The sequence below is a fragment of the Ornithorhynchus anatinus genome, chromosome 19, assembly GCF_004115215.2.
Source record: "Ornithorhynchus anatinus isolate Pmale09 chromosome 19, mOrnAna1.pri.v4, whole genome shotgun sequence".
NCBI classification, from domain to species: Eukaryota; Metazoa; Chordata; class Mammalia; order Monotremata; family Ornithorhynchidae; genus Ornithorhynchus; species Ornithorhynchus anatinus.
In genome coordinates, this window is record NC_041746.1 from 27,695,278 (window position 1) to 27,721,891 (window position 26,614).

The window sequence follows — 26,614 nt, forward strand, 5'->3', positions numbered from 1 at the left end:
GTCCCATGTGGGGCTCAGTCTTATTCCCCATTTTACAGATGAGGGAAATGAGGCACAGAGAAGTGAAGTGATTGCCCAAGGTCACACTGCAGACAAGTGGTGGAGCCGGGATTAGAACCCACATCCTCTGACTCCCAAACTGGTGCTCTTGCCACTAGGCCATGCTCCTTTCCTTGGATTCACGCAACAAATGGGTAAACACAGCCAACACGGAGTTGTTTGGTATTTCATCATTTTATCATTCCAGAACATTTATTGCTAAGTATTCTGTGAGAATGTCAATGTATTTAAAAAAATAACATGTAACAGAATCTCTCTTTGCTCATACAGAAAGCCTTTCAGGTAATGAGTCGTTAAATGCTCACCCATCTTCCCCCTCTTTCCCTCCTCCCTCCTCCTCCCCAGCAGTGGAAAGGGGATGACTGTGCTGCTGTCCTGGAGCCAACGGCCCTGCTTCCCTGGGAGCTGCCTGAGATGTGTGGACTTCCTGGTATGAAAGGTAAATATTTTGGCTCTGGGAAGCTGGGTGGAGTCATTTCTGGGTCCAAGCAGGGCTGATAGCAGCTAGGCCTTAGCTGGCAGTGCTGGGCATGGAGGAAGTCAGCTCCAGCCCCTGGGGGGTAGAACGGGAAATGCTCACTCCTGAGGCTGACCAAGTGAATGGCTCCCTGTTGTTTTAAACCAGTGGCTTTACTGAAACATTCACAGAGATCCACAATTCAGGGCCAATGAGTGGGCACTTGGTTGAAAGCAAATGTCACTTGTGCAGGAGGTCCCAGCTTCTCTTTTCCCCCTTTTCCAAAGAGCAAAGCTGGAGAGATGTTTTGTCTTCTATTTTCTGGGACTTCTCTTATCCACCAGACTTCAGTCTCAAAAACCATCTGGTGGGCAGTGGGTTAGGCGGGGGTGTGAAGCCATGGACCTTTAGCCCCAAATCCAGCCTCACCCTTAAGGAAAGGCTTTGGATTTTCTCTTTTCCCTGGCCCTGCAAGGGGCTGAAGGGGCTACAGCTTTCCTTATAAGGATTAGGAAAGTGCATTCAGGAGCTAAAGGGAATGGGGTTTGAAGACAGGCTGCTGCATTAGACAAGAGAGGAGAAATGAATCCTGTGAAATGCATAGCGACGAGGAGAGAAAAATATCCTAGATATTAAAAAACGAGATGCTCTTTTCCTTTAACTCATCTTTAAAGGTTACAATTACCATAGCCATTTAAACGACACTAAAGATCATTGACAAAAAGTACATTATAACTTATCTCCGTGAAAGGGCTGTAGCGTCGCTGTCCGAAGGGAACTGCGTTGTTGGCTGGGAGGAAGCAGCGCTTCCGATGAAGGATGGAACAGCTTGCTATTATGGTTGCATAGGGTTCTGGGTTCTGCGTTGAACAAATAAGGCTTTAGCTTGGGAAACAAGTAGTTTGGCCACCTTGTATAGGGGACACCTAATTTTCCTCTGTTTGTACAAAATATTGTTAAAAGCAACAACTTAGAGCCTGTCTCTTAAGCCAAAGGGTAATTTTACCCCTTCGGTTCCCCGACACCTGCATGAACAGACCCTCAAAGATCCCCCACCCCCTGCCAAATGGCCATATTGGATAAACACACAAGAGATTACACATCACACTGAAACATTTAAAAAAAAAAATTAAAAAAAAGAGCAAGAGAGCCCTCACCAAGCAAGGCCCTGGAGCTACACCTATAGAAAAATCAGCGCATGAGAAAACTTTGTTTACAAACGTTAAAACTCATTTTTGGTTCCTCTTCACTCTACCAGACGAAGTCTCATCAGGGAGTCTGACTGTTAGATGCCCTTAGGGATTTTTGTGTGTGGGTCAAGTGTGGGCCCTTTCCCCCTCCCCTCCATCAGAATAGTTACATGTATAAAAACCTAGCCCAGGGAAATCCACTTTTAATACAGATACAGAAAACTTTATAAATCTGTTTCCTTTATAATACATTTTTTTCTAATCGTCTAGATCCTACAACAGTTCTTCCACAAACCAATCTGAAGAGAGCTGGCTTTTCCGCTTTGGCAGAGCGGATGACTCTCTCCAGCACAGTAGTAATACCTGTCGACATATTTTTGTTGGGTTCATTTGGTGCAATGTCATCGAGAGAGAAGATAGTCCCGGGCCAGCAGACTCCTGCTGGGGTCTCCTCGATGGCCGGTTCTGATGAAGGCCTTGTCGTCGTTACCTTGGTGTCTGTCGGGTGACAGCCTAGCCCCCTGATTGCCTCCAATCAGAGGAACCAGCTGGCATTTCTTGAGAATTGCCTTGTGCTGGAATTAACACGGCATCATTTGTGTTGGGGATGGCTCAAGCACATCCCAGTGAGGCAGAGAGTTTCGGGTCATGTATCCTGCCCAGGTTTTCACCGCGGAGGGATGAGTTGGAGGAGGCCTGCCACTAGAAATAGCTTCACAGCGCCCTTTGGGTTTGGTGCAGGCTAGTTTTCTTCGGAGAACTTAAAAGCCAAAGCTAAAATCGGCACACCATAAATTAGATGTGATACTTCAAAACAAGTTAAAAAAAAAATCCACACACTTCTTTAGAAAGGATGTTATTTACAACAATGAAGGTTCATTCACTCTTGGTACTTCCACCCCCAAGAAAAACAACGATCTGCTTAAAAACATGTTGAAACGAAAATCATTTAACGAGCAAGATACACAAACAACACCGTTGTCTGTTTTCATACACAGGAATCTTGGAAATGGAGGAAATCCATAATGAATGATGGTATGACAGAATGGATAACCCCCACCGCTTAAATAACAAAAGGAAACATTTTGTAATTTCACTATAATTGAAAACTACTCTTTAAAAATACTATGTTCCATATTCTCACAGTTCCAGATGGTTAGCATTATAAATTAAAGGTGGAGGTTACCCATATATAAACAAGGCCTCTTTCCCCTAATTCTGTTCTTGTCTAAGGCTTTGGATACTTCAATCTTCCGATCCCATAAGGTAACATTGAGTTCATCGGATTCAAAGAGAATGTTTAAAAGTTTGTGATGTATTGTGGCACTGGGGGAGGGGAGAAAAAAACTGTACCTAGGTATTTTATTTACAGGAAGGCTATAATACCTTTTTATTTGCAAATGTGAATTAATCCACATACTTTTGCATTTCTCTGGCTGCAAAACTGTAAAAATAATGCATGCTTTCCCCACTGGGCTTTCCCTGACCTTGGCATCAGGCGCCAGCCTTAGGTCGAAGAACGAGGTTTTTTGGGAGGAGGCGGGGGCATGAGCTCCGTGTCAGGATCCAGATGATGTTTGCGTGTTTGTCCTTGAGATGCTGCGGCACACCTGTCGATAAACTCAAAGAGGATTTCCTTGGTGACCGGGTTGGAGATACTGTTACACACCGCTAGGGACAAAGAAAAGCACACACGTGAGTACTTTCCGAGTCCACCTAACTTGCTGCCAGAAAAGTGCCACATGCTGTACACGAAACAAAGGGAAATGAGCGAAATCACTGATTGATTCTAAGCTTTTCTATTTTACATCCTGTATAGAGCAATGACAACATTTTCTGAGGTAAACGGACGATCTTGTCTGGGTGATAAAAGAAAGATGAACCGTAACTCATACTCCCCTATTCTTTTTTTTTTTTTTTTGGATGAAAGTAGGCAACTGCTGATAGCCTTCTTGAAGAGAAAGCTTGGGAAAAAAATCAATCTACTGTCTTTTTAGCTGAGCAGCAGGGGCCCGCCCACCCCCTGTGAGAACCCAAGGATGTACCCTACTTTTCCCATCAAATGGTGGACTTGATTGCAGGCATCAGAGTCCATAACCATCTCTGAAAACTAGCACGAAGCCTACGGCAACCCATTCTTTGTGCCACTTCTGGTCAGTACCAGTATCTGGCAAATTATCAGAAATTGTGCAAGGTGAGGCACAGAAGCCATTTACGCTCCCTTCTTCCTAATAAAGGAGGCAGCTGGCTCAATTACCACTGGTTGCCCGCCTGCCCCTCTGAGGAGTAGACTGAGCCGCAGTGTTCTAGTTGGGCGTGGACAGAGCAGAGTCTTGAGTGGACAGAGCACCGACAGGCCACATTTAACATGCAACATATACACTGTACAAAATAACTAGCCCAGCACAGCAGAGACCCCCTTTGTGGAGGTGATGGTGTTTTCGGTAACATTAGGGAAACTAACCCTTCAAGGTGAAAACTAAAATATGTGCGGGAGGAGACTCTGTAATGTTAGCTCATCAGGATGAAACAGTGCCGCTGTGCCATTAAGTTGGAGCTGACTAGATGCATTTCAAGTTGGGTTGCCAAAGCTGGTATTTTATATTTTTCCTCACTCGTTTATTATCAGAACCACTCAAAGTGCCAGTTGCTGTCTTTCGACAGCATTACTTCAACTGACTCAGACTTAGTAATATAAAAATTTATCTTGTAACTTTTAATTAACCTGAGCATATCCAGTTGGAATGAGCCTACTGTTCTGAATTCTAATAACATGCATTGTACCAAAGGCCTCACAATAGTAAAAGGACAGCATCTTTTATGGTTTTTCATTTTCTTTGTTCTCTATTGTTTGTAAAAACTATTTTAGGAGCTTGAAATTACATTTTCCCCTACTAATTTTGTCTTTTCCCATCTGGCAAACAATGATTTTTGTTGTTTTGAATAGAACTGAAATTATCCTGGCTTTTTTTGTTCAACAGATTCAACTTGTATAGCCTGTTATCCTTCCAAAACTTCTTTCTTTAGCATATCAGCCTGAGTCAACCCAGGGCTGGGGAGGGACTTTGCAAGGAAGGGGACCTGGTTCCTTGCTGCAAAGGCACTTTTATCCAATCGTGGCCACCTGCCCTCTACGAAACGAGACCTGGAGAACCTGAAAGTCCCTGCTCTCTGCCCTCCCAGGTCCTTCCCCCTGTAGGGGTACTACGGTACACAGGTGCCAAACTGAGCCCTCCCAGAGCTTGGGAAGAGACGGTAGTGTACTCACCCATGGCGGTGTTGTAGGCGTTTGGAAAGCTTTTGTCTATTCTCTGCCTCATGAAGACCCAGCTGTTGTTCTCAAATTTGCATTCTATAATTTTATTGTCATACTGTTTCAGCTCCTTTGTCACCTGTTTGAAAAGAAATGGACAGCGATTCTGAAGGCACCTACCAAGAAGGCTTTGTTTCTTCTCTGAGTGACAGACACACTGGGAAAAATGGCTCTTCAACGCACATCCATTCTTTGTCATCCTAAGTGTCCAGCCCAACCTCGCGCTGTGGTAACCCACTCTCTTTACATATGTTCCTCTACCCATTGTGGTAATCGGTTTGCAACTTGGCTGTTAATATGTAGCAGTAACGTGGTATGGAAACATCAACTCTGTTTGGCCCAAAAACAATCTATTTCTCCAGATAAGTGGTTTCCTTTGGGTTGCTGGGAAGGTGAGAACATGAAACATACTATCTACACTTCATTTGCTTTTGTTTCTTTTTAAATAACAGTCTTTCATAGACTTTAACATGTGAATTTGTCCCTGAAACTTATTTTAAAGTTCTCTGTCCCCTACCTTTGATCACTCATACACTGACCAGGCAACCAAAAATCCATTTCCCCAGCAATTTGCCTTAGAGTTGTGGAGTAAATGTAAAAGATAAAGTTTTGAAAAGTGGGGGGTTATTTTTCCTCTAGTGATTTCATATGGATTGCATCTCAAGCCATCAGGGCTACCAAGTATCCATGGAAACTTGAGAACCTTTTAAAAGGGATTTCATTGAGCTGTAAGATTTTTCTTAAGCAGGAACCAGAGCTTATCCTGGCTGTTTGCAATTGAACAGCTACTCAGGGTAATACTATTCTAATTCTATTCCCATCTCTGGTGGTTAGCAGCTTTTCCTTACAATATAGTAGATTGCAATCATTTAGCTTCATTTGCATTTTTTGAAATCCTCTCATCTTCCTATCTAAATAATTCAGGGATTTCCTATCACCTGAGAAAAGGAAGAAAGAGGATGGATGCCTTCTTTAGAGATAATCAATAGGGAGTTAGTGGAGTGCTCAAGAAAACTTTTGCAAACTTTCTGTTCCTCCAAGTTTCCAGCAAAAGCCAAGAGGAGGGAGGAGGTTTGAATCCCTGCCCTCAGCCTGAGCTGCAGGAAGCTGCCTCCCCATTTCAGAGCTTAGAACAGTGCTTGCCATATAGTAAGTGCTTAACAAATACCATCATTATTATCTCCTCGAGGTACAGTCATGACTCACTACCGTAGTGTTTCCTGAGGGAACTGACAGCTCAGAGACCCCCCATCTGATTTCCTGAGGTGGAGTGGCCAAACCAGTCTGCAACAGGTGAGAAGGTAAGGTTCTCCCACCAGAGTACTCTTCTCCCCTCAATCTCCCCTCTGGTGACCGCATGGGCTGAAGTTAGTAACTCTACTTCTCAGGCTTCAGGGATGGGAATCAGTGCCGGGCACATAATAAGCGCTTAAATATCGTGATTATTATTATTATTATTATTATTACCAATGGCTCTAAGTGACCTGGGTTCTGGTAGCCCCAGTAACTGGAGGTGCAGGAAGGAGACTTTTAGCTGTTTCCTGGGACCAGCTCAGTCTTGGCGCTGCTCAAGGCAGGGAATCCAGCTTAAGGGCCCAGCAATGGTAACACCAGCCCTGGGATGCCGTCCCCCTCCCAGCTCCCCCACCTCTTCCCATTCCCTACCCCCAGGGACAGCATCACCCTACATCACCCTACAACCAGGCTCACAATCCCCAGTCTCAAGGGAACAAGAAAACCCTACTCAGATGCCTAACACACCAGCCATTTGTTCATATTCTAGAGGTTAAATTCAGGAAAGGGAACCAAGCTATCCAGCCCAAAGCTTAGAATATTCACCTGGTTGAACAGGAGTGAAGAACCCTGCATTTCCGGACTTCATTCCGACTCTTTTCCAGACACAAGTATGCTGGTAAGGAGGAGGCTCCCTAATTCCCGATAAAACACACAGCAAAAAACATGCATTTTGGGAGAACCAACTATTTTCTTCTATCCAAAAACAATTCATTCCTTTGAACCAGTTTCTTGTAAAATGTACACTGTGCTGTGTTCTAGAGAATGTATGTGATTTATTATCCTGATTCTCCTTTGCTTGATTCAAGGCAACAGCCTGCACTTCAGCCAAAGTTAAGTTAAATTGCATTTACATTTAGCAGTGGTACTTCCTGAGCGCTTACTGTATGCAGAGCACTGTACTAAGCTACTGTTCAGCTACATTTTGTACAGCTGTATCTTGAGGTGTGCCAGTACCCATGTGCAACTTTAGACTATTTAGCGGTAGCTGTGAAAAAAGTTCTATACAATGTTTTTTGAGAAGCATCACGGGCCTGAAGCAATTCTCTGTACATATACAAACTAGCAGTCTCAGTGGTGCACGATCCCAGAGTTTAGCATTCTTGTGTCCTCAGCCTCAGAACTGCAATAAATTATGTGTTGCTCGATCCCACTGTGACAATTTAGCAGCAGTATTAACTGTTTGCTTGCTTGGCCCCCCCATTAGCAATCTGGGTGATGGAGCATTTCAGAAAATACAAACACCTGCCACTGTGATCCAACTGTCTTTTCTTACAGGAGAAAAAAACAAGATTTGCCTTTCTCTGTTTCAGTTTAAGACAGCTGTTCTACTAAAAACAATCAAGCAGGACATTTAACAGATAGGTTTATCCATCTCAATGTGTAGGAATTGACTACAGAGGACAGAGATACAATATCTGGAGTTTTAATTCTAACATCAAAATATTTGCTCCTGTGCTATTTTTAGTTCTTTAACTTCTCCAGCAGTGAAGAACACTATGGCAAATGAGAGCTGGAGCTCTTAAAAATTATAGAAATATTTGGTCACAGTCATTAAAGACTTCACTCCATCCTTTTCATATGATCATACCCTTTTTCTCCCTAAGGGAATTGGGAGGTAAAATAAGCAAATCACTTTGAAAGTTAAAAGTACTTCATAAACACAGTTCATTATTATCTTAAAGCTTCTCATTCCTTTGCTAAACTTGAGCTTCCTCAGTGTCCCTGGCTAACCCCATGGCATTTGATCTCTGGACGTTTTAACTACATTTACAGAGAGCACCAAGTAGACTGTCCCACTTTACCTGCTAATTTTACCCTTGGCTGCTGCTTCCAACAGACCATAGAGCAATGCTTTGGCCTGCAGTCTTAGGGGTTTTCATTGAGTAGCTGCTGAGGCAGTCCCGAAGCTAAGGACCTCTAGCAGACAAGAAAAGTTTCTGGGGAAAAGACAAACTCCGGCCCACCAGTCACTGCCCAAGGTGAGATTAGAAAACCTGGTAGGATGGTGGTGGTGGATGGGGGTGATGAGGGAGGAATTGTTTCTGTAGGCAAAGGCCAGGTTTGTCAGCCTAGAGTGGGGTGTGGTTGAATCCCATCATTTTTCCAGCTGTTCGAAACAAAACTCTCATCTTTAACAGGGTAGAGGGTAAAGGAGGAATGGGGAAAGGCAGGAAGTAACCCAATTACCTTGTATCTAACCCAGCACTTAGTATAGTACCAAGCATATAGTAAACACTCAACAAATACCATTACTATTATATTAGAAAAGGAGTAGATGGAGGAGAGTTTTGGAAAACAAGAGCGATGAAGGTCACTGAGATTAGCAGCTGCCCTGGGCGTAGTTTAAGATGTCAGGAATCTTGTCTTTGAAAGGGACAAATTCTCAAAATGAGTTAGAATGCCTGACAGGTAATTTCTGGAGGCTATTTTAAGAAAGCACTTTGCACTGAGCAGTATTGCCTCCAGTTTGTGTCAGTGTTGCATTTTTAATTCTGAAACTTTTCCCCAGGAAATCTTTGGGGCATGAAAATTCACCTTGAATTACTTGTATACTTACATTATAGCAACTTTCAAAACAGTGAGTTTGGGTAATTAATTTGAATGAGCCATGTTGTTTACAGAGATATTTTGATGCTGTCTACCTTATCCAGGACCCATTCTGCATGCACCTTTCTGGAATTTCCCCTGACTGAAATACCACTGGCAGGACCAGTGTACCTGAGACACATACTTATTTCTCACCCAAGTATTTATACAATATGTGGAAACTTGATTTGTGGTACTCTCACTTTACACTGCAGATAGGGATTTTGGAGAGAAAAAAAAAAATCCAAGTGAAATCCCATTTTCATGCAAATATCTCCAGTTTCTTGGAAATTAATGGTGACAGCAGAGGAAATAAAACAAATGAAATAGATTTTTTTTCAAAGTTTTCTGGGAGGTGTCAGCTGTTAGATAATTATAATAGAGGACTAAGTATTCACTTGAAACAGATTGACCAAATAAATCATTTTCAGCATTAATCCTTACTTGAGTCATTCAAAATGGCTGGTTATAATATAGCAGAGTCTATGAATGATGCTAACTTTCCAAATACTGATAAAACAATACTAAGTTAAAAAGCCAAAGCTCAATAATGACAACAAAAAAAAAACCCACAAAAAACTCACTAGTAGAAACAGAAATTTACCTGTACATTGGATTACAGGTGGAACAAAGTCCATACAAACTAGAGAAGCATTTTCACTCAAGCCATATATTTGGTGTTAAACTTAACTGTAAATTCCTGGTTTCGGTACTGATCTGAACTTTTGTATTGGTTTCTTTTTTTTCCTCTTACTGTTTCTTAAAAATATATCAACTTTTCCAGCTGCTGGAAATTCAACTCTTACCTTCTCAGCTCCTCTTCCCTACTGTGTCTGCATATCTCGCCCTCCTTGTAAAAGCTTAGAGCAAGCACTTCTTTCTTCTGTGTTTTTTTTCCTTTCTACACAAGAGGTACGTAAGTGAATTTCATACATTGTCCTCTTTTTCGGGCTCACTTTTTATGCCTGTTTTTCTAGGCTAGGGAAAGTTAGTGATTGTGGGAATGGGGGGGAGGAGGCGAATTGAACAGAAGAGGTGGAAGCTGGAGGGACGTGGGTGTAGAGCGGAAGGAGACGGGGGCCAGTGGGCAGGGGGCTTTGCTTCTGTGATCCCCGGCCCCTCTGCCTGACCCTGCCCCAGACACCTGTTGTTCTTCCCTGGGAGGAAGAGCTCAAGGGAAGGGGAGTTAGGCTTGGCTGAGGGGCTACTTCACCTCCTAGCCACTAACCACTGTCCTCTTCTGAGTCTCATCTTCTGATTCATCTTCACTTTTTCAGTCCCACTCTAATCTAGGGCCGCTGCTGCTGCCTTCCAGGGACAGAGAAGCCTGCAAGGGACTCTCCCGAAACCTGCCTCGATCCTTTCGCAGGCCGTCCGAGCCCAGGATGCCCTGGCCGCCGGCCTCAGCCCCGTCCCCTGCTATTGCCGCCGCTGCACTTCCCTGGTTGGCTGCAGGTGAGGCCTTGGTGGTGGGGGCTGACAAAGAGAGGAATAATAATAATAATAATAATGGTATTTGTTAAGCGCTTACTATGAGCCAGGCACTGTACTAAGTGCAGTGAGTACTGAGCAGGCATTGCTGGGGCCTGAAAGGTAAGGGGCAGGAATGTACTTTAAGGATAGATCAGTCAGTCATATATATTGAGCGCTTACTGTGTACAGAACACTGTACTTAGCGCTTGGGACAGAACAATATCACAGACACATTCCCTGCCCACAAGAAGCTTCCAGTCTAGAGGGAGGGGACAGGCATGAATATAAGTAAATAAATATTACAGATATGTCCATAAGTCCTGTGGGGCTGGGAGGTGAATAAAGGGATAGGAAAAGGCCTCTTGGTGCAGCACAGGTAGGGGCTAAAACAACTCTCTTCCCACCTCTCTGCTCACATGCCTCATCCCAACCTACAACATTTTCTGCTTTTGAGTGCTCAGTCTTTCTGGAGCAAATTCGCCCGTCAAGCCAAGTTATCTAACTTCTCCCTTGTTAAAGGGGAATACAATAGGCTAATCTGCATTCCGCAGCTGCAGAACCTTTGTCTGGCTGGGAGATTGAAAGGGGAGCACAAAGCTTGGAAGTAATGAACCACCTTTCCATGGCTGGGCTATAAGCTCAGGTCAGAAAGGAGGGAGATCAGGGCTCTCTGATTTTTCACATCGCGTAGCCAACTCTGCCCCAAGACTGGGAGTTCAGGCTCCACGTCTGGAGATTTCTAAACAAGCAAAGGACAGAGAGGCACAGTTTGTTTCCCAGACAACTCTCTCTTTTTTTCCCCTTAAATAAGTGAAAAAGAAGACAACCTCACCTGGCATTTTATGTTCATGGGGATCTAAAAGCAAACGAATAGACATGACATTTGTCTTGCTGTATTTGTTTGCTAAGAGGTTCACTTAGCTCCAGTCCTTGGCAAATACCCCACAAAAAATGTCCTTGGTGGGCTGTAAGGATTTAGGCCTTTTAAACCCAGCTTCAGCTTCGATTCCTGCTCCCAACATATGAGACTCCATTTGATCACGCACTTGTGAGGTGTGGGGGGGTTTCTGTAAATTTATTCATTTTAGGCCATCACTCTTAATATACAGCTTTTCGTGTTGAAGGATGCTTGCTAACCACTTAATTCCATTATCATGCTCCTCATTCTGAATTCTCATCTGCTACGGACAAAGCTAGTTTTTGAAAATTACTGAATTTCAAAAATGAGAAATAGCACTTTTGAAAATTATGGTATTTGTTAAGCCCTTACTATGTGCCACACACTATACTAAGTGCTGGGATAGACACAAGCAAATCAGGTTGGACATAGTCCATGTCCCACATAGTGCTCTCAATCTTAATCACCCCACGGATAACTGAAATATAAAGTGGACTAGCCCAGAGTCACACAGCAGACAAGTGGTAGAGCTGGGACTAGAACCCAGGTCCTTCTAATTCCTAGTTCCATACTGTCTAGGCCATGCAGCTTCTCTGCTCGTCTCACTTGTCTGTTGTGTGTCCTCGGGCAAGTGACTTAACTTCTCTGTGCCTCAGTTACCTCATCTATAAAATGGGGATTAAGACTGGGAGCCCTACGTGGGACAGAAACTGCATCCAACCTGGTTAGGTTGTACCTAACCCCAGCGCTTAGAAAAGTACCTGGCACATAGCATTTAATGTTTATCATCTTGTACTCTCCCAAGAGCTTAGTCCAGTGCTTTGCTCACAGAAAGTGCCTAATACAATCAAATTGAAATGAATTAAATACCACAAAAAAATTCTTAACTCCTCCTGGAATGCAAGCTGTAATTTACTTTCCTTTCTTTGAACCATCTCATTCTCAAAACGCATGCCTTAGGGAACAGTGTGAAAAATGGAAGAATATTTTTCTCAGGAACACGAGTAGTACATAAAAAATTCCATACAGGGTTTGACCAATGGATAGACTGAGCCCAACATTTTTTTCCCAACAGCAGCCCAACTGGAGGAAAGTGTGATTCTTGCACTCTGTGACATCACTCCTAATAGTTTTAAGGATGGTACGGTGATAAGGATAAGGACAGACTACTTAAACTCTCTGCCATCCCCTCCAAAAATCCAGTATGGCCCCCCTTATCCAGGCATTGTATCCAGACCCTTTGTGAGAGAGGTCCTCAATACATACTGGTCTTGATATTTCACCCCCATACAACTTTCAGTGAAAACAAATTCCATATGCTTACCACCTGCTTTGGGGGAAAAAAGTATTCCCTTAAGTCACTTAACTTCTCTGTGCCTCAGTTCCTTCATTTGCAAAATAGGGATTCAACACCTGTTCTTCCTTCTACTTAAGACTGTGAGCCACATGGGCAGCTGATTATCTTGCAGCTATAATGGTGCTTAGTACAGTTCTTCCACATAATAAGCACTTAACAAATACCACCTTTGTTGTTATTATTATTCTCCCCTTTCCAATCAATGGTAATCACTGAGCACTTACTCTGTGCAGAACATTTTACTATGCACTGTGGAGAGTACAACAGATATAGCAGACACGTTCCTGCCCATTAACAGAATCTCTACTACATGGTCATTTTCTTGAAGCGTTGCTCAGTACACATTTACTCACTCCTCCAAACCCTACAATGGCTTCCCATTTCCTTCCACATCAAGCAAAAACGCCTCAAGTTGGCCTCCAGGTTTGTCCGCTATCTTTTCTCCAACTTAGATATCATGCCTCATTACTCCCCAGCTAACCTTCTGAATGCAGCTTGTTCCTCCATTGCTCTACACACAAAAAGTGCTCACTAAATACCACTCACTGACTCTCCCACTTCCATTCCCTTGTCAGTCGTAGCCATCTAAAATACCAGGGATTTACTATTATTTCCTGTTTTTCAGTTTAAATAATCTTTCCAAACCTGATAGTTTTCCCCAGGAAAAGTTCTTGTAGGCTAATAAATACTATATATGAATAAGAATATGTGGGTGGGATTTCTCAGATGAATAAAACTGGGGTCAGGATAGTAGGAGTATGAAGTTTTGAGCCGAAAGAATACACAGATTGTTGTGCCCCCACCACATTTGGAGCCCATAGAAGAGGAGCATCCTGATTGGTCTTAAGCAAGCTCTTTAAGACCTGGAACTATTTAAAAAAAAGTCTTTATGAAAAAAACAGGAAAAAAACAGTCAAGATTCTGCTGCAAATACATGAGTAGATTTGACCACTACTGGGAGTCCCAGGTGGAGATGGATGCCATTTTGTAGTGGTTTTTTGCACTAAATTTTTGTTTATTTCTTTGCACTGTGGGTCTTATACACCAGGACTATGTCTGATTCAATATCCCGGTCCTTTTTCCAGATCCTAAATAGTGGGAAAACATTATGTGGGCACTTAATAATAATAATGGCTAATTGTTGAGCGGAGTGGCAGGATTAGTAAGGTGAGTTCCAGAGAATTGTCATTGGGTCAATTTTACCTTCTTGGGAGCTGAATTGTCAGGGCCAGTGTTCCTGGGTCAGGGTGACAAGTTCACAGCCTCAAGTTGTACCTCTAGCTTGAAAGATCTCAGAATCAGCAAAACAGTATAGACTGATGATAGTCTGAAGAAGATCATGGATGGTTAAAGTATCAGCCTCACGCCTGGCCACCCTTAACAACAGTCTTGGGCTCTCCAGCAGGGACACCAGGAGAAGACAAGGAGGTAAGGAAACCGAAGGAATCAGAAGGCTAATGTGTCTTTTGAGAGATTCACAAAGTGTGGCATTGCCATAGCATCAAGATTCAGCTGTCAGTTGCCATCACCAACTGTCTGAAGAGAGCAGGGAAAGCACAACCCCAACCCTTTCTCTAATGGTTGTTACACTGGCAACTGGTCATTGAGGAAAAAGGAGAAGGTCTCTCTCTTTACACTCATTATAGGCAGGGAACGTGTCTGCTAATTCTGCTGTACTCTTTCAAGCGCTTAGTACAGCACTCTGCACATAGTGAATGCTAAGTAATTACCACTGGTTGATTTTAGATGACCGGCTTGTTCTTCTACAGTCTATTCAAGATCACCATACATTTAACGGTGTTCAGAGCGGAAAGACGGGGAGCTCCCGTTTAAGATTGAATGGGTACCACCAGTCCCAGTACCACTGGGAAATGGGCAGATCCCTACCACAGAGATCGACTCACCCCAACATGGCAGAGGAAGCCAGGCCTAAATCAGCCGGGCTGAAAGGGGGCAGCCACAGGAAAATTGGCCATGCTTTATGCCTGGCTGGTGATGAAAATTCAGTCATATTTACTGAGTGCTTACTATATGCACAGGACTGTACTAAGCGCTTGGGAGAGTACCATAACCATACCATATAGCAGTATAACAATATTCCCAGTCTACAATGACCTTATAGTCTCGAACGTAGCCAGTCTTAGCTGCTGTTCCTTTTCCCCATTTCGTTTCTTAACTCCTTGCTTGGTGCTTAGAGAACTTTTTAGAAAGAAATCAAGATCCAACACTGAGAACAATTATGTTAATACTGCCAGGAAATTTGTTTGCTTTGTTAAATTGAGCTTCAAAAGCATTTCAATTGAACATACATTTGTGATTGCAAGTAATGCCTATTCTTATACCCATTTAAAATGTTTACTTTATTACAGCTTATTATAAATGTGAGTCTGAAATTCAGCACCATGGCTGCTCAATTTCCAGTCCTCAATTTTATGATAATCATGTGAAATGTATTCATGTGTCAACAGAGCTGCCTAACAATGCCCCGGACGGGTTTGTTAGCAGCTCTGTTTTCCTAATGGCCACATATTTTTCGGCTTCAGAATGCTTGGAAACAGCTACATGCAGAGGTCTTATGCTATAGTTTTAACTTACATTGCCTACCACAGTTGCAAACTAAACGATTTTGTTGCCTTCACTAGGATAGACGACATTGGGAACTGCAGTCAAGCAGCTGTGGTTTGCAACAGTTAAAGAAAAGGTTAACTTAGAGAGAAGCACAGATCAACAATTCAAAATGAGATAGCAGAGCCAAGAAACCACCTCTCCTACACCTGACCTACCTACCCAATTGCTAAGAAAGGAGATCTAATTTCTTTCCTTTTAGAATCATGCACTGGTATCTTTTTGGATGTTCCATATATAGTGGGCATGGTGGGAAACAGAAATAAAGATTAAACTGGTGGTGCCTGCCTGGTCTGACTAAAGAATAAACTCCAGAAATGCAGATCTGGACAAGCAGGGAGGATGATGCTTCTTGGACTCACAAAAAATAGTTTGGCTGCAGGTGTTACACAAGAAACGAAAATTTATTCAGTGCATTATTAATCAGGGCTCCCCTGCCACCCCCACCAATCCAGCATGCCTAGAGGAGGAGGGGAGGATAAACTCAGCACAAGATAGCTACTCAATAAATAATGTTGATGAGAATTAAATTCTCTTTGGCCATTACCTATCCATTTAGGAGGAAGAGCACTGGATAATGAACACTGCAAATAGGCTGCCTTCCATGAAACACTGAAAAAGAACCAAAAGGTCTTTACAAAACATTATCTCTTTTCCCCCGTACTTCTAAAGTGCTCACAATGTTCTAGGCACTGTACTAACCGTTGGGGTAGATACAAGTTAATCGACTTGGACACAGTCCCTGTCCCACATGGGACTCACAGACTTAGTCTCCGTTTTATAGATGAAGGAACTGAGGCACAAATAAGTTAATTGATTTGCCCAAGGTCACAAAGCAGACAAGTGTGCTTCTGCCTCCCAGGCCTATATTCTAAACACTAGGCCATGCTGCTGCTTCACATCTGCATGTTAGGTGGCAACTGCTGTGATCCACATTTCGGAAGCCAGACCTGGAACGTGCCGTGATTTACCCTAGAACTGCAAGTCTGGCTTAGAGCCAGGATTCTTGCCACACTGTCTGACACACTAAACTGTAAACCTACACTTGCTTCTTAAAATATCACTTACAAATCATCTGAAGTGACGTCCTGAAAGAATCTGTCTTACCGGCAACACAGCACTGTTTGGATTTCACAAGAGTGCGCGTTAAATGTATCGCATGCAATCTGACTCACAAAATTAGTTCCAATTAGCTTGGCAAGTCACAAGAATTGCAGGAAGCTGAAAGACCACTGACATTGCAGTGGTAAATGGCAGCACATCTAATGTCCAGCCTGGGTGTGCAGAGGTTAAACCAAAGCCCTTATCACTTAGTACCTTTATTAATGATCTAACAGTGGATCTGGTGCCCAGAATACTGATGAGAAATAAATCCTAATCTCGGGTTTTGGGGAGGGGAGCTTTTACAAGTCATAGAAATGTGCAATGAAATCCGGGAAGAACATTAAATTAGAGTCAATTTGGAAAATTTCGGATGAATGTAAAATCTGAAGCCCTGGGAAATACATTCAACAGGCAAGTGAAAATGGAAAAGCAGTGCTCAGACTGGACAGACCGAGGGTAGGACAGCCCAAGTCAGAATCAGCCTTTTAATCCCATTACCATTCATTTGCCTTGTTTCTAGCTTGATTTTCATTGCATACTACCCAGGCTCTCTCCTGAATGATTCACATTACTCTCCAAGGTTGAGGAAGAAGGGAGGAAGATGAGGAGAAAAAGGGAAGTGAGGAGAGAAGGGAGAACTGAGTGCCGACTGAAAAGGACAAGCTGGTTACAAGCCCTTTCACTGAATCTTCTTCAGTAAGGGTGGATTAAAGTAATGTTAGACTTAAGTGGAAGTAGTATAGAAATGAGTTTACTAGGCTCATTCCGATTGTACGATCTCGTGCTCTCACTTGCTCACACTTTCTTTCTCTCAACACCCAGGTGTCTGCCATGCCTAGAACATCAGTAAAATAAAATTTCTTCTCTTTTAGGCTACGTAAGGAAATGGAAAGAAATTCCCTCTCCCTACCTGAGTTTGGGAAACTTGATGCAATTTAGAATGCACATAATATTGTCTTTTCTCCAAATCTGATGCCTGATCTTCAGGCTAGAGTGTTGCAGGTAGGTGGAAGTTTCACCTGCATATTGCTTTTCTATAGAAAGAGGAAATGGAAGAAAAAGAAAAACTGGGTAAGGTGGTGATCTTTCTCCAGCTCCTCAGAGTGGTAAATGCTGTTCAGAATAAATTCACAGAGCATATCTACCTGGGACTCAGGTGAACATGAACGAACCCAGGTACTTGACATGTACAGGAAGTCAGAAGTCAGAGAATAAAAAAACATTCCTGTGACATCAGTACCTGACTTCTTGAATATCTCTGGCAGTCCAGTAGATGCTTTGGAAGCCAGCGACATCTCTCTCTCTACTAGTCTGTCTTATCAGATTTGACTCAATTTTGCTGCCTGAAACTCTCAGGATGTTTATATCACCTCATGCTCTGAAAAACCCACTTTTGTTGAACTTCTTATAAAATAACTGACATACAATGAAGAAATACGTGGCTCAGTGGAAAGAGCACGGGCTTGGGAGTAAGAGGTCATGGGTTCTAATCCTGGTTCTGCCACTTGTCAGCTGTGTGACTTTGGGCAAGTCACTTAACTTCTTGGTGCCTCAGTTACCTCATCTGTAAAATGGGGATTAAGACTGTGAGCCCCAAGTGGGACAACCTGATTACCCTGTATCTATCCCAGCACTTAGAACAGTGCTCTGCACATAGTAAATACTTAATAAATACCAGCATTATTATTATTATTGTTATTTTGGTAAAAGGAAATTCATGCTTCATAGTTGTTAGGAGCCATACTTCTCTAGCATAATGTATTTGTCATTTGTGAATTCCTGCTTTTTTATATTCTCCTAATTTTAAATCATAACCATCTATCTTCTGGGATGGCTTTCTAATTGGGAGATAACAACTGATCTTTGTGGAGTCTGAGTAGGAAGAGATTCAGATAAGGAACATAAAATAGGCCTTAATATCCCCTTGGAATTATTTTAGCTACAATATGTTTCAAACACAGCAACACTGAAAAATACTCAGACACCATTTCATTCCATTTTGGTTGATAACTCCTGTTTAGCCAATGCTTTTTGCATTGCTTATTTGTTTGTGCAAATGTGAGGGCTTAATAGTAAAAACAAAGAGTTGTTCAACCTTGTAAGACCTAATTGGTTTATCCTCACCATATTTTAAAGTGAACTTCAAAGGATCTGGATTAAAAGGAAGATATTCAATACAGGCTGTTTTCAAAATCAAAGCAAGAGATGGAAGCCGGCTTTAAAATGGGCTATCCTTTAAATCCTCTCCTTGGCGTGCCCAGGTGAGCCTGGCCCTCTCCAGTAACCGAGGCACTCTGGTGTCCTAAGGAGTATCTGGACCTGTCCTGTGTATTTGAAGATGACACATGGCGAGGTGGAAGTGAAGGTAGTGGAGGACCAAAGGATAAACCTTCCCAAATCAAGATTAATGACGTTTATCACTTTTCACTTTTTCTCTAGACTATAAGCTCCTTGTGGGCAGGGAACATGTCTACCGACTCTGTTCTACTCTAGTCTCCCAAGCACTTAGTACAGTGCTCTGCACACAGTAAGCGCTCAATAAATGCCACTGATCTTTGTGCCTCAGTTGCCTCATCTGAAAATGGGGATTAAGACTGTGAGTCCCACGTGGGACAACCTGATCGCCTTGTATTTCCTCCAATGCTTAAAACAGTGCTTGGCACATAGTAAGTGCTTAACGAATGCCATCATTATTATTATTATTACAGCACAGACACACATGCATATACATGACTAAAGAGTGGGAAAATTAAGACACATGATGACTGTTTTAACAAACTGAGATCACTCCGCCTCGAGGAGATAAATACACAAAACAATTTACTTATGGTCTTCAGCACATCAGGCACTGACAACTTAAAATAGTTGGTGACCTGAACAGGGAAGGAGGGAAGGTTAGAGAAAGGGGGAGAAGGAATGGGAATGAATACAAGAGAGGCTTCCTGAGGGAGTTATTGAGGGTATCTGAGTGAGAAGTAGAGCCCTGTGGGATGGCCACTCCAAACTCAAGAAGGGGCAGGCACCCTGATGGTGGGCGCTCATGCCCCCTGCGCTACCAGAGACTCGCGGGCTCACTGGAATGACAGACAGGGTGGGCCCCTTTCGTGACCAAAGTGGTGGACATCAGCATTATGGGAAAGAATCTTAGACAGAGGAGGGGGCCTGGCTGGTCTCCATCTCCACCTGGGTGCGGGGCAGGCACAGAGAAAAGTTTCCTGGAAAACTACAAAGTGGTAGCAGAGATCTGGAGGGTACTTTGGAAGTCTCCACCTCTGGAATTCTTTAAAAAGTCCGTAAGTGCAACCATACCCGATTCAATGCGGAGGAGGAGGAGGAGGAGGTCCTTCTAGTGATTCCTTCCAACTTTGAGATTCTACCATGAAAACGCCTCTAATATCAGCCTAGGTGCATCACAATCGATAGACCAAGCCTAGTTAACACAGCCAATGGCCTCGCCGGTAAGGAACAAATAACCAAGCAGTGGGGTATAGCGTCAAGCGGCAGCCGACCATATGAGTCACAACCATATCCAAGTGCGATTTCTTATTTTAAGCACAAGCCCCAGAGAATGAAACAAATCGAGGCGTTGCACAGTTCTGGATAAAATATATTTTTCCACTACTCTGCTCTGCCAAATTTCTCTATTGGTTACATAGCGTGAGCAATTTTCTCACAGGAAATCTCTCATTTATAGCAAGCTAATTATTTTTTAGCCGTGACTGTCATATGTACGTGGTGGTTTTAGGATCCAATTTTGTCAAAAACTGGAAAATTAATTCCTGCCTCATCACATGCAAGCCCCGTGTTTTTAGAGATTTAAATGTTACAAAGCTCCACCACCAAGACATTTCTGTTTTCTCTCCTATTTAGACTACCGTTAACTAAGAGATTCATTCATCTATTTGAGATTCTGGCAACCTAATCAATGAGTGTATTTACTGTGACCATTTCACCACTACCTAGTCAGAGAAAGAATAGGGGCTTACCAAATTACAACAGTTTCAAACAGAACTTTTATTACAAGGTTTTTGGCAGAAAATTGCTCCCATCCTAACTATACAATAGTGCAGCAGATTTACTAAGATTCCAATGGAGAGAATAAAAATGCAGTTTTTTTCTTCAAAAAAATTGCAGTATTCTTGGCCATAAGCAGCATGCAATGTATACACAGGGCTTTTTACCAGGAAAACAGACTTATGTTATTTTCCTTTACAAATGTTTTGGGTACACTCTCTTTTCAATATAGATAGAACAAGCTATTTGCCATACACTAAACGTTTTGTCTCAAAAGAAAAATCAAGTGGCACTTTGAAAACCTCAATTGGTTGAAATACAGCAACACTGTCAAACAGTTCTGCATTCTTTTCTACTTTGTATTTAGAAAACTGCATTGTGCTACTTTAGATGCTGTCAAACTAAAACTGAAAAAAAAATCCACGCCCTTAAAATGATTACCAGCCTAGACATAGGATCCTATTATTCTGCATTTGGCTTCGTATTCTCATAATCATCTGCATTTTTATTTGAATACTAGGCTGCGTCTGAGGAATTGGGTCGAAGGCTCACTCACAATCCAGCAATATCTATGAAAACATATGCTTTAAAAGAATCAAAATCCAGGAAGAATGTGGATGAAATATTTTACAGAATGGAAACATCTGTCCTGCACTCTTGTAGCAGGCTCAGGTGGTCGATGAGGCACTTGTGACATGAGGGCATAGAAAATAAAAATGATGGGGCAGGCATCATCTTAGTAAATGGCAAATGATGAAACAAAAAAACAAACAAACCCTCTTTTACCATATGGTTTCATTTGGAAGGGCAGAGACGCAAAGATACTATCTTCCAGGGTCTCCCCCGTTGTAATTCAATTTGGGGGGCATGCTGAGTTCCCCACCAATGTCCAAAAATTCTACTTTAACTCCAACTAGAGGGTCATAACTAATTTAAGGCTCCCATTCTCTGGGCACACGAGAGCTAGGGCAGTTTCTTGCAGATTGGAGGTTTATGATGTGAATGCACGTAGTACAGTGCTCTGCACATAGGAATCATCAGTCAATACCACCAATGATGAAAGTGGGTGAGGTTGTGTTTTCAGCTTAAAGCCAAGAGATACAAAAGAAATATTTCATGAAAAGTTGGTGAGTAGAAGTTCATTTTTAAGTTCACTTGATTGGATCCTATCATTGTTTATCTTTTCACTCAATAATAGATCCCACTCTTAAAAGAAATCCCAAGATATGACCTAGATGTCCAGTTAAATCACCTTAGAAAGCAGCTTTTGAGGCAATTAAAAAAAAGCCAATTTTCACCTTCAAAGGACAAATGGTTGTAACTCTACACCAGAATTACAGTGTAGAATTACTGACTGGCGTCTTTCAGCAAAAATTTTGCATTGATCACACCTTTATCAATCTATTTAGTCCCTGTTTCCCCTGGAAGGAAACTGAACTATGAAAAATGATGTGAACAGACCTTAGGCTTGCCTCTAGCCTTAAACTAGGTAATCAGAAGAATACAAAACCGGAAAGGCCAAGGACATCAATTCACATCAATAAGCACTGTCACAAGTGCCTGAAGCACCTGTTGACATCGAGACAGATAGTTCATCAGGAAGAACTGTTTCAAAAAGCATCACGCCATGTATCTACTTCCATCTGAATTCTTTCTTCCTTTCACTTATTACACACAAACACACACACACAAACATATCTATATAGGTTTAGATCTACCATGTACATATCTATGTACTCATCTGTCATTTAGAAAGTGACACTATTGAGATTACGATCCTAATCTTGTGAGTGAGAGCACGATGCTGATCTGTGACAACCACCCTGACATCTAGTGTGGCCCTAAAGAACGGACCTTCGCCGTGTCAATGGGTTTGTCTATTTCAAGCCTGCTTTTTTTAAATGACATTCATTCAAGAGTATTTATTGAGCGCTTACTATGTGCAGAGCACTGTACTAAGCGCTTTTGTTACACACATACTGTGTGTCAAGCACTCTATTAACTGCTAGGGTAGATACAAGCAAATCAGATTGGATGCAGCCCATGTCCCACAGGGGGCTGGCTCTAAGTCTTAATTCCCATTTTACTGAAGTGGTAATTTAGGAAAATATAAATTAAGCGATTTGCCCAAGGTTACATGGCAGATAACTGGCAGAGCCACAATTAGGCCCAAGGTCCTTCTGACTCCCAGGCCCAGGCTCTATCCAGTAGGCCACGTTGCTTCCCTTGTGTTAGCTCTATCTCAGATTCTGAATAGGTAAACCACACTGACTTTCTAAACTGCTTTGTTTAGATTTAAAAACACTTTTTTAACCGTGTCCTCGAGTAGAACAATAATAATAACCAGTGGTCTTTATTATTCTTTATATCTATTCAGACTGTCTTCTGTATCCCAAAATTGCAAGACAATTTAAAAGAGTAAGGAATAATTTGAAGTAAATAGCAGAATGATTGATTACAGATAGGAGCTCTGCAAAAACACACCAATTGGAGAAAATAAAGCATAAAATACCTCCATTATCACAAGGCAAACTAAACCAGAGAAAAATGCCATATATCCATAAAGAAGTTCTTGAATCCTGTTGATTGACCCACAAAGCCTCGTGCTTAGAAGAGCAAAGTTAAGTTTAATGGTTGACTGGAGGACCAAAAACAGGAACTTTCTTGTATTTTAATCCTCTTTTTGAAATAGACCATACTCTCTGAGTAAGGTGAAAAAAAAATCACTTACCATCTCATTCCCAATCTCTATATCTGGGAGGCAGAGAAATTTAGTCTCTGGAGGGGATAAATGATGAAAGCAATGAAAAATCAATTATAGTGTGGAATGTGTTTCCAAGGGGAAGAATACCCTATGATCACACAAAATAAGCTACCTTCTTTCCAAAGTATCTAAATGTCTCTAGCCCCCAATTTCTTTTCTCACCATCACTACCTGGATCACACTTTTCCAGTCCCCAACTCCTCTTTCCATGAGGCTCCCCAAAGGTTCCTTCGTTCTTCCCATCCTTCCTCCCTTTTTCCCTACTGCCCCACCCCTGATTCCTGGATGCTTAAGTTCCAGTCAGGGCCACCGTCCTGGGCCTCTTCTATTTTTGGTCTTTATCCCCCTCTTACCCTTCCAACCAAGGCCCACGTCCTTGGGAAGGGAAAAGCTGCTTTGACAAGTCGTCCCCTGATCCCACTGATCCCACTGATCATTAGTCAGTGGTCGAGAATGGTGAGGGCTGCAGCAGCAGCCACCTGAGGGCCTCACCGCACACCATCAAGGCAATGATGGCACTGAAACATGACCCCGAGAGGCCACTGGGGCTTTAATCTTGCACCTACACCCTGCCAGGATTTTTCCCAGAGCAGAAGAACAAGAGTTATTTTTCAAGGTTAATATGTGGAAAGCCATAATCAGGTTTTATACTTAAGCCATTTGATCTAGCCTGAAAAATCCACACCTTGACCTCTTGCAAGGAGTACAGAGGGCTACAGTTCAGACATCGAAAAGTCACAAGACTAGAGGGTGTGTGAGCTAGCAAATCCCTGTTGGCCATAACTCAGCCCTCACTGAGGGGAGAGCATTTGCCTTAGCACTTCGAAGAGTATGCCAGAAGCAAAACACCTACTCCCTGCTCTCAAAAACCAATTCTAAAATGAAAGCCTACAGCAGCAGGTCTTTGGAAGCAGCCCACAGAACTGCTCAAAATAATAATAATAATAATTATTATGGCATTTGTTAAGGGTTTACTACGTGCCAGGTAATGTACTAAGCGCTGGGGTGGATACAAGCAAATTGGGTTGGACACAGTCCCTGTCCTGTATAATTACCTCATCTACCTAGTTACTGCATAGGGCTCACAGTCTTAATCCCCATTTTACAGATGAGGTAACTGAGGCACAGAGAAGTGAAGTGACTTGCCCAAGGTCACACAGCAGACAAGTGGCAGAGCCAGGATTCAAGCCCATGACCTTCTGACTCCCAGGCCCGTGCTCTTTCCACTATGCCATGCTGCTTCTCTAACCTGGAGAAGGAGCCCAAAAAGGGAAAGGGAATCTCCCATCCTGGAGGTGAGAGGCAGTGAGGCCACGACCCATCACCGGACTACGCAGAAGGCTTTGAGAACTGCTGCTTTCGAGTTAAGGTGCGCCTGCTCTTTACCAGCGCCATCCTGCTCCACCTTAAAATCTCCTGGAGATTGATTTCACAGTATCCTTCAATGACATACAGGGAAGAAGTTGCACCTAAATCCTAGACTGAAGTGGAGATCCGGAGGCTGTTTTCACCTGTGGCTTCTCCCATTGCCTGCAGGAGCACCAGCAGAGTCACCAGTGCTTCCTCATACACTATAGCCTCTCTTAGGCCGGAACTCTTAACCTGGAGCTTTGAAAAGAGGCCCAAAAGACGGAGACAGCGGAGGCGTGGAAATGGGCCAATGGGACTGTGGAAGTTACGACAGAGATCATTAGTCAGAGAGGACCACTGGTCTAATCCAGAAGTGGCAACTGGCTCAGGATCTTCTCTAGAAAGGTTTGACCTAGTGCCCAGCAATAAAGCACTTTGGCAGTACATGGCAGAACATGGTTCTCTTCTTTACAGGAAGAGAACCAGAACAAAATCACACAAACCTAAGCTCTGGAGGGGAAACTAAAATCTCCTCTAAACCAGGAAAACCAAGCTCCCATTTTCTCTTCCCCAGGCATGAACTTACTATTAATTCATATTGTTCATTGATTAAATGCCCTCAATATGCTTCTATAGGTGCTAACTGAACACTGTACATGCTCTCTCTCTTTCTTACACTCTCTCGCTCTCTTGCTCAGAGTTTAAGTAGAACAGAAAGGTAAGGAGCAATTTTAAAAAAGGCACAGCCAATAAGTAAGCTACAAAGCATGGAATACAATGTCACAGAACTGCCGATGCTCTGATGTCAGGGGATGGACGTGAAATCCAACATTATTAAATCTACAGTAAAAAGTTCAGATAAGTTAGACTCCCCATATGCCTATTTGTGTTAAACTAGGTTTTTGTAAAGGAAGCCAAAATCAAGCCACATTCAGCAAGAGTAACCTCTACAGGATTGTCAGACAGAGGCATTTTTCATGGCATCATCCAAAACGATTAATTAATCCAAACCTCACCAACAGAAAGCTTTACCTAAGCATTAGCTTCCAAGGATTAGAATGACTGATACACCTTAAAGAAGAACATAGTTCCGCATCACTTTCTAAGCAGGAGAAGGAACCATACGGGTTCTGCTATTTGATTGTGCCACTGACTTTTATTTCTAAGATTCCTTTATTATGTGGGATCCTCTCCTCCATGCTGAGAATTGTCATTAGTGAAACTCAGATCTGTAATCTGTGCAAACTACTTCATTCATCCCTATACTCAACAACAGCCTCCATCACTACTTCTCCTTAAAAGATACTCAGTCACTGCCTCTTACATCATCCCATTACTCTTCTGCTTTGCTACCAACCCACTCATCCTGAAACTTAAACATCTGTTCCTCCCCCCTGCTACTCCGCTATCATTCTTTCTGCAGCTAAAATCAGCCTTGAGTCACCAAAATGCATCTCATATACACTGATCATCTTGAAAACATCGACTTGAATTTGATCCCTGATCACAAAATATACTCTTGCTTCCTGGCCTCAAAATGAGAGTTTATATTATGTCCAGCAAAACTGTTGTACATACCTTAAAAAATTTAAACCAGATGCAAAAGAGGCAGTGACCTAATCTATTTTCTGAGCTAATGAAATCTTTTTGGGGGGAAAATAAACAGGTAAATTAGAATTCTTGCCAATTAATCCTTTGTTGAATAGAGGTTGCCATAATTCAAGAATTGAACATCAACATTATTTTGTTTCCAGGTATCTTGAATATTGCACATTTTAAGAAGCAAAAGATTCAAGAGATGAATTCCTGGAAATGCTATCCAAATGCTACTGGTTCTACTGATGCAGTTCTCTCCTGGTTCTATATTTCCCTCAAAAACAAGCTTCTACTAAATCATAACTGATATGCCACCAAAGAGAAAGAAAGATTATCTGAGTATCAGGAGCAGGCATGTCAAATTTATTCCTAAGAATGGACCATTTAGGTGGTGATACAGTTGTATAGGGATTGCACATCTTAAAAGGTAGAAACTACTACCATGTTCTCTGTAAATTAGCATATGAATGCAATATTATTGAATTGAAAAGGAAATGAAGTTCATGATTACAACTGCTTTTGTAACTTCTT

General features: G+C 42.4%; 1 protein-coding gene across 2 annotated transcripts in view; it reads right to left on the reverse strand.

The window, feature by feature from the left end:
- Positions 1 to 218: 218 nt before the first annotated feature.
- Positions 219 to 26,614, reverse strand: part of RNGTT (RNA guanylyltransferase and 5'-phosphatase) — a 229,558-nt gene continuing 203,162 nt past the window's right edge. Inside the window, exons 15-16 of one of the 2 annotated variants that reach the window (XM_029047073.1) lie at positions 4,976 to 5,099; positions 219 to 3,378 (exon numbers count right to left, since the gene is read on the reverse strand). In XM_029047073.1, the coding sequence (XP_028902906.1) occupies positions 3,215 to 3,378; positions 4,976 to 5,099 (288 nt within the window). In that variant the 3' untranslated portion in view covers positions 219 to 3,214. The remainder of the gene's footprint in view (positions 3,379 to 4,975; positions 5,100 to 26,614) is intronic. The other variant, XM_029047074.1, reaches the window with a different exon arrangement.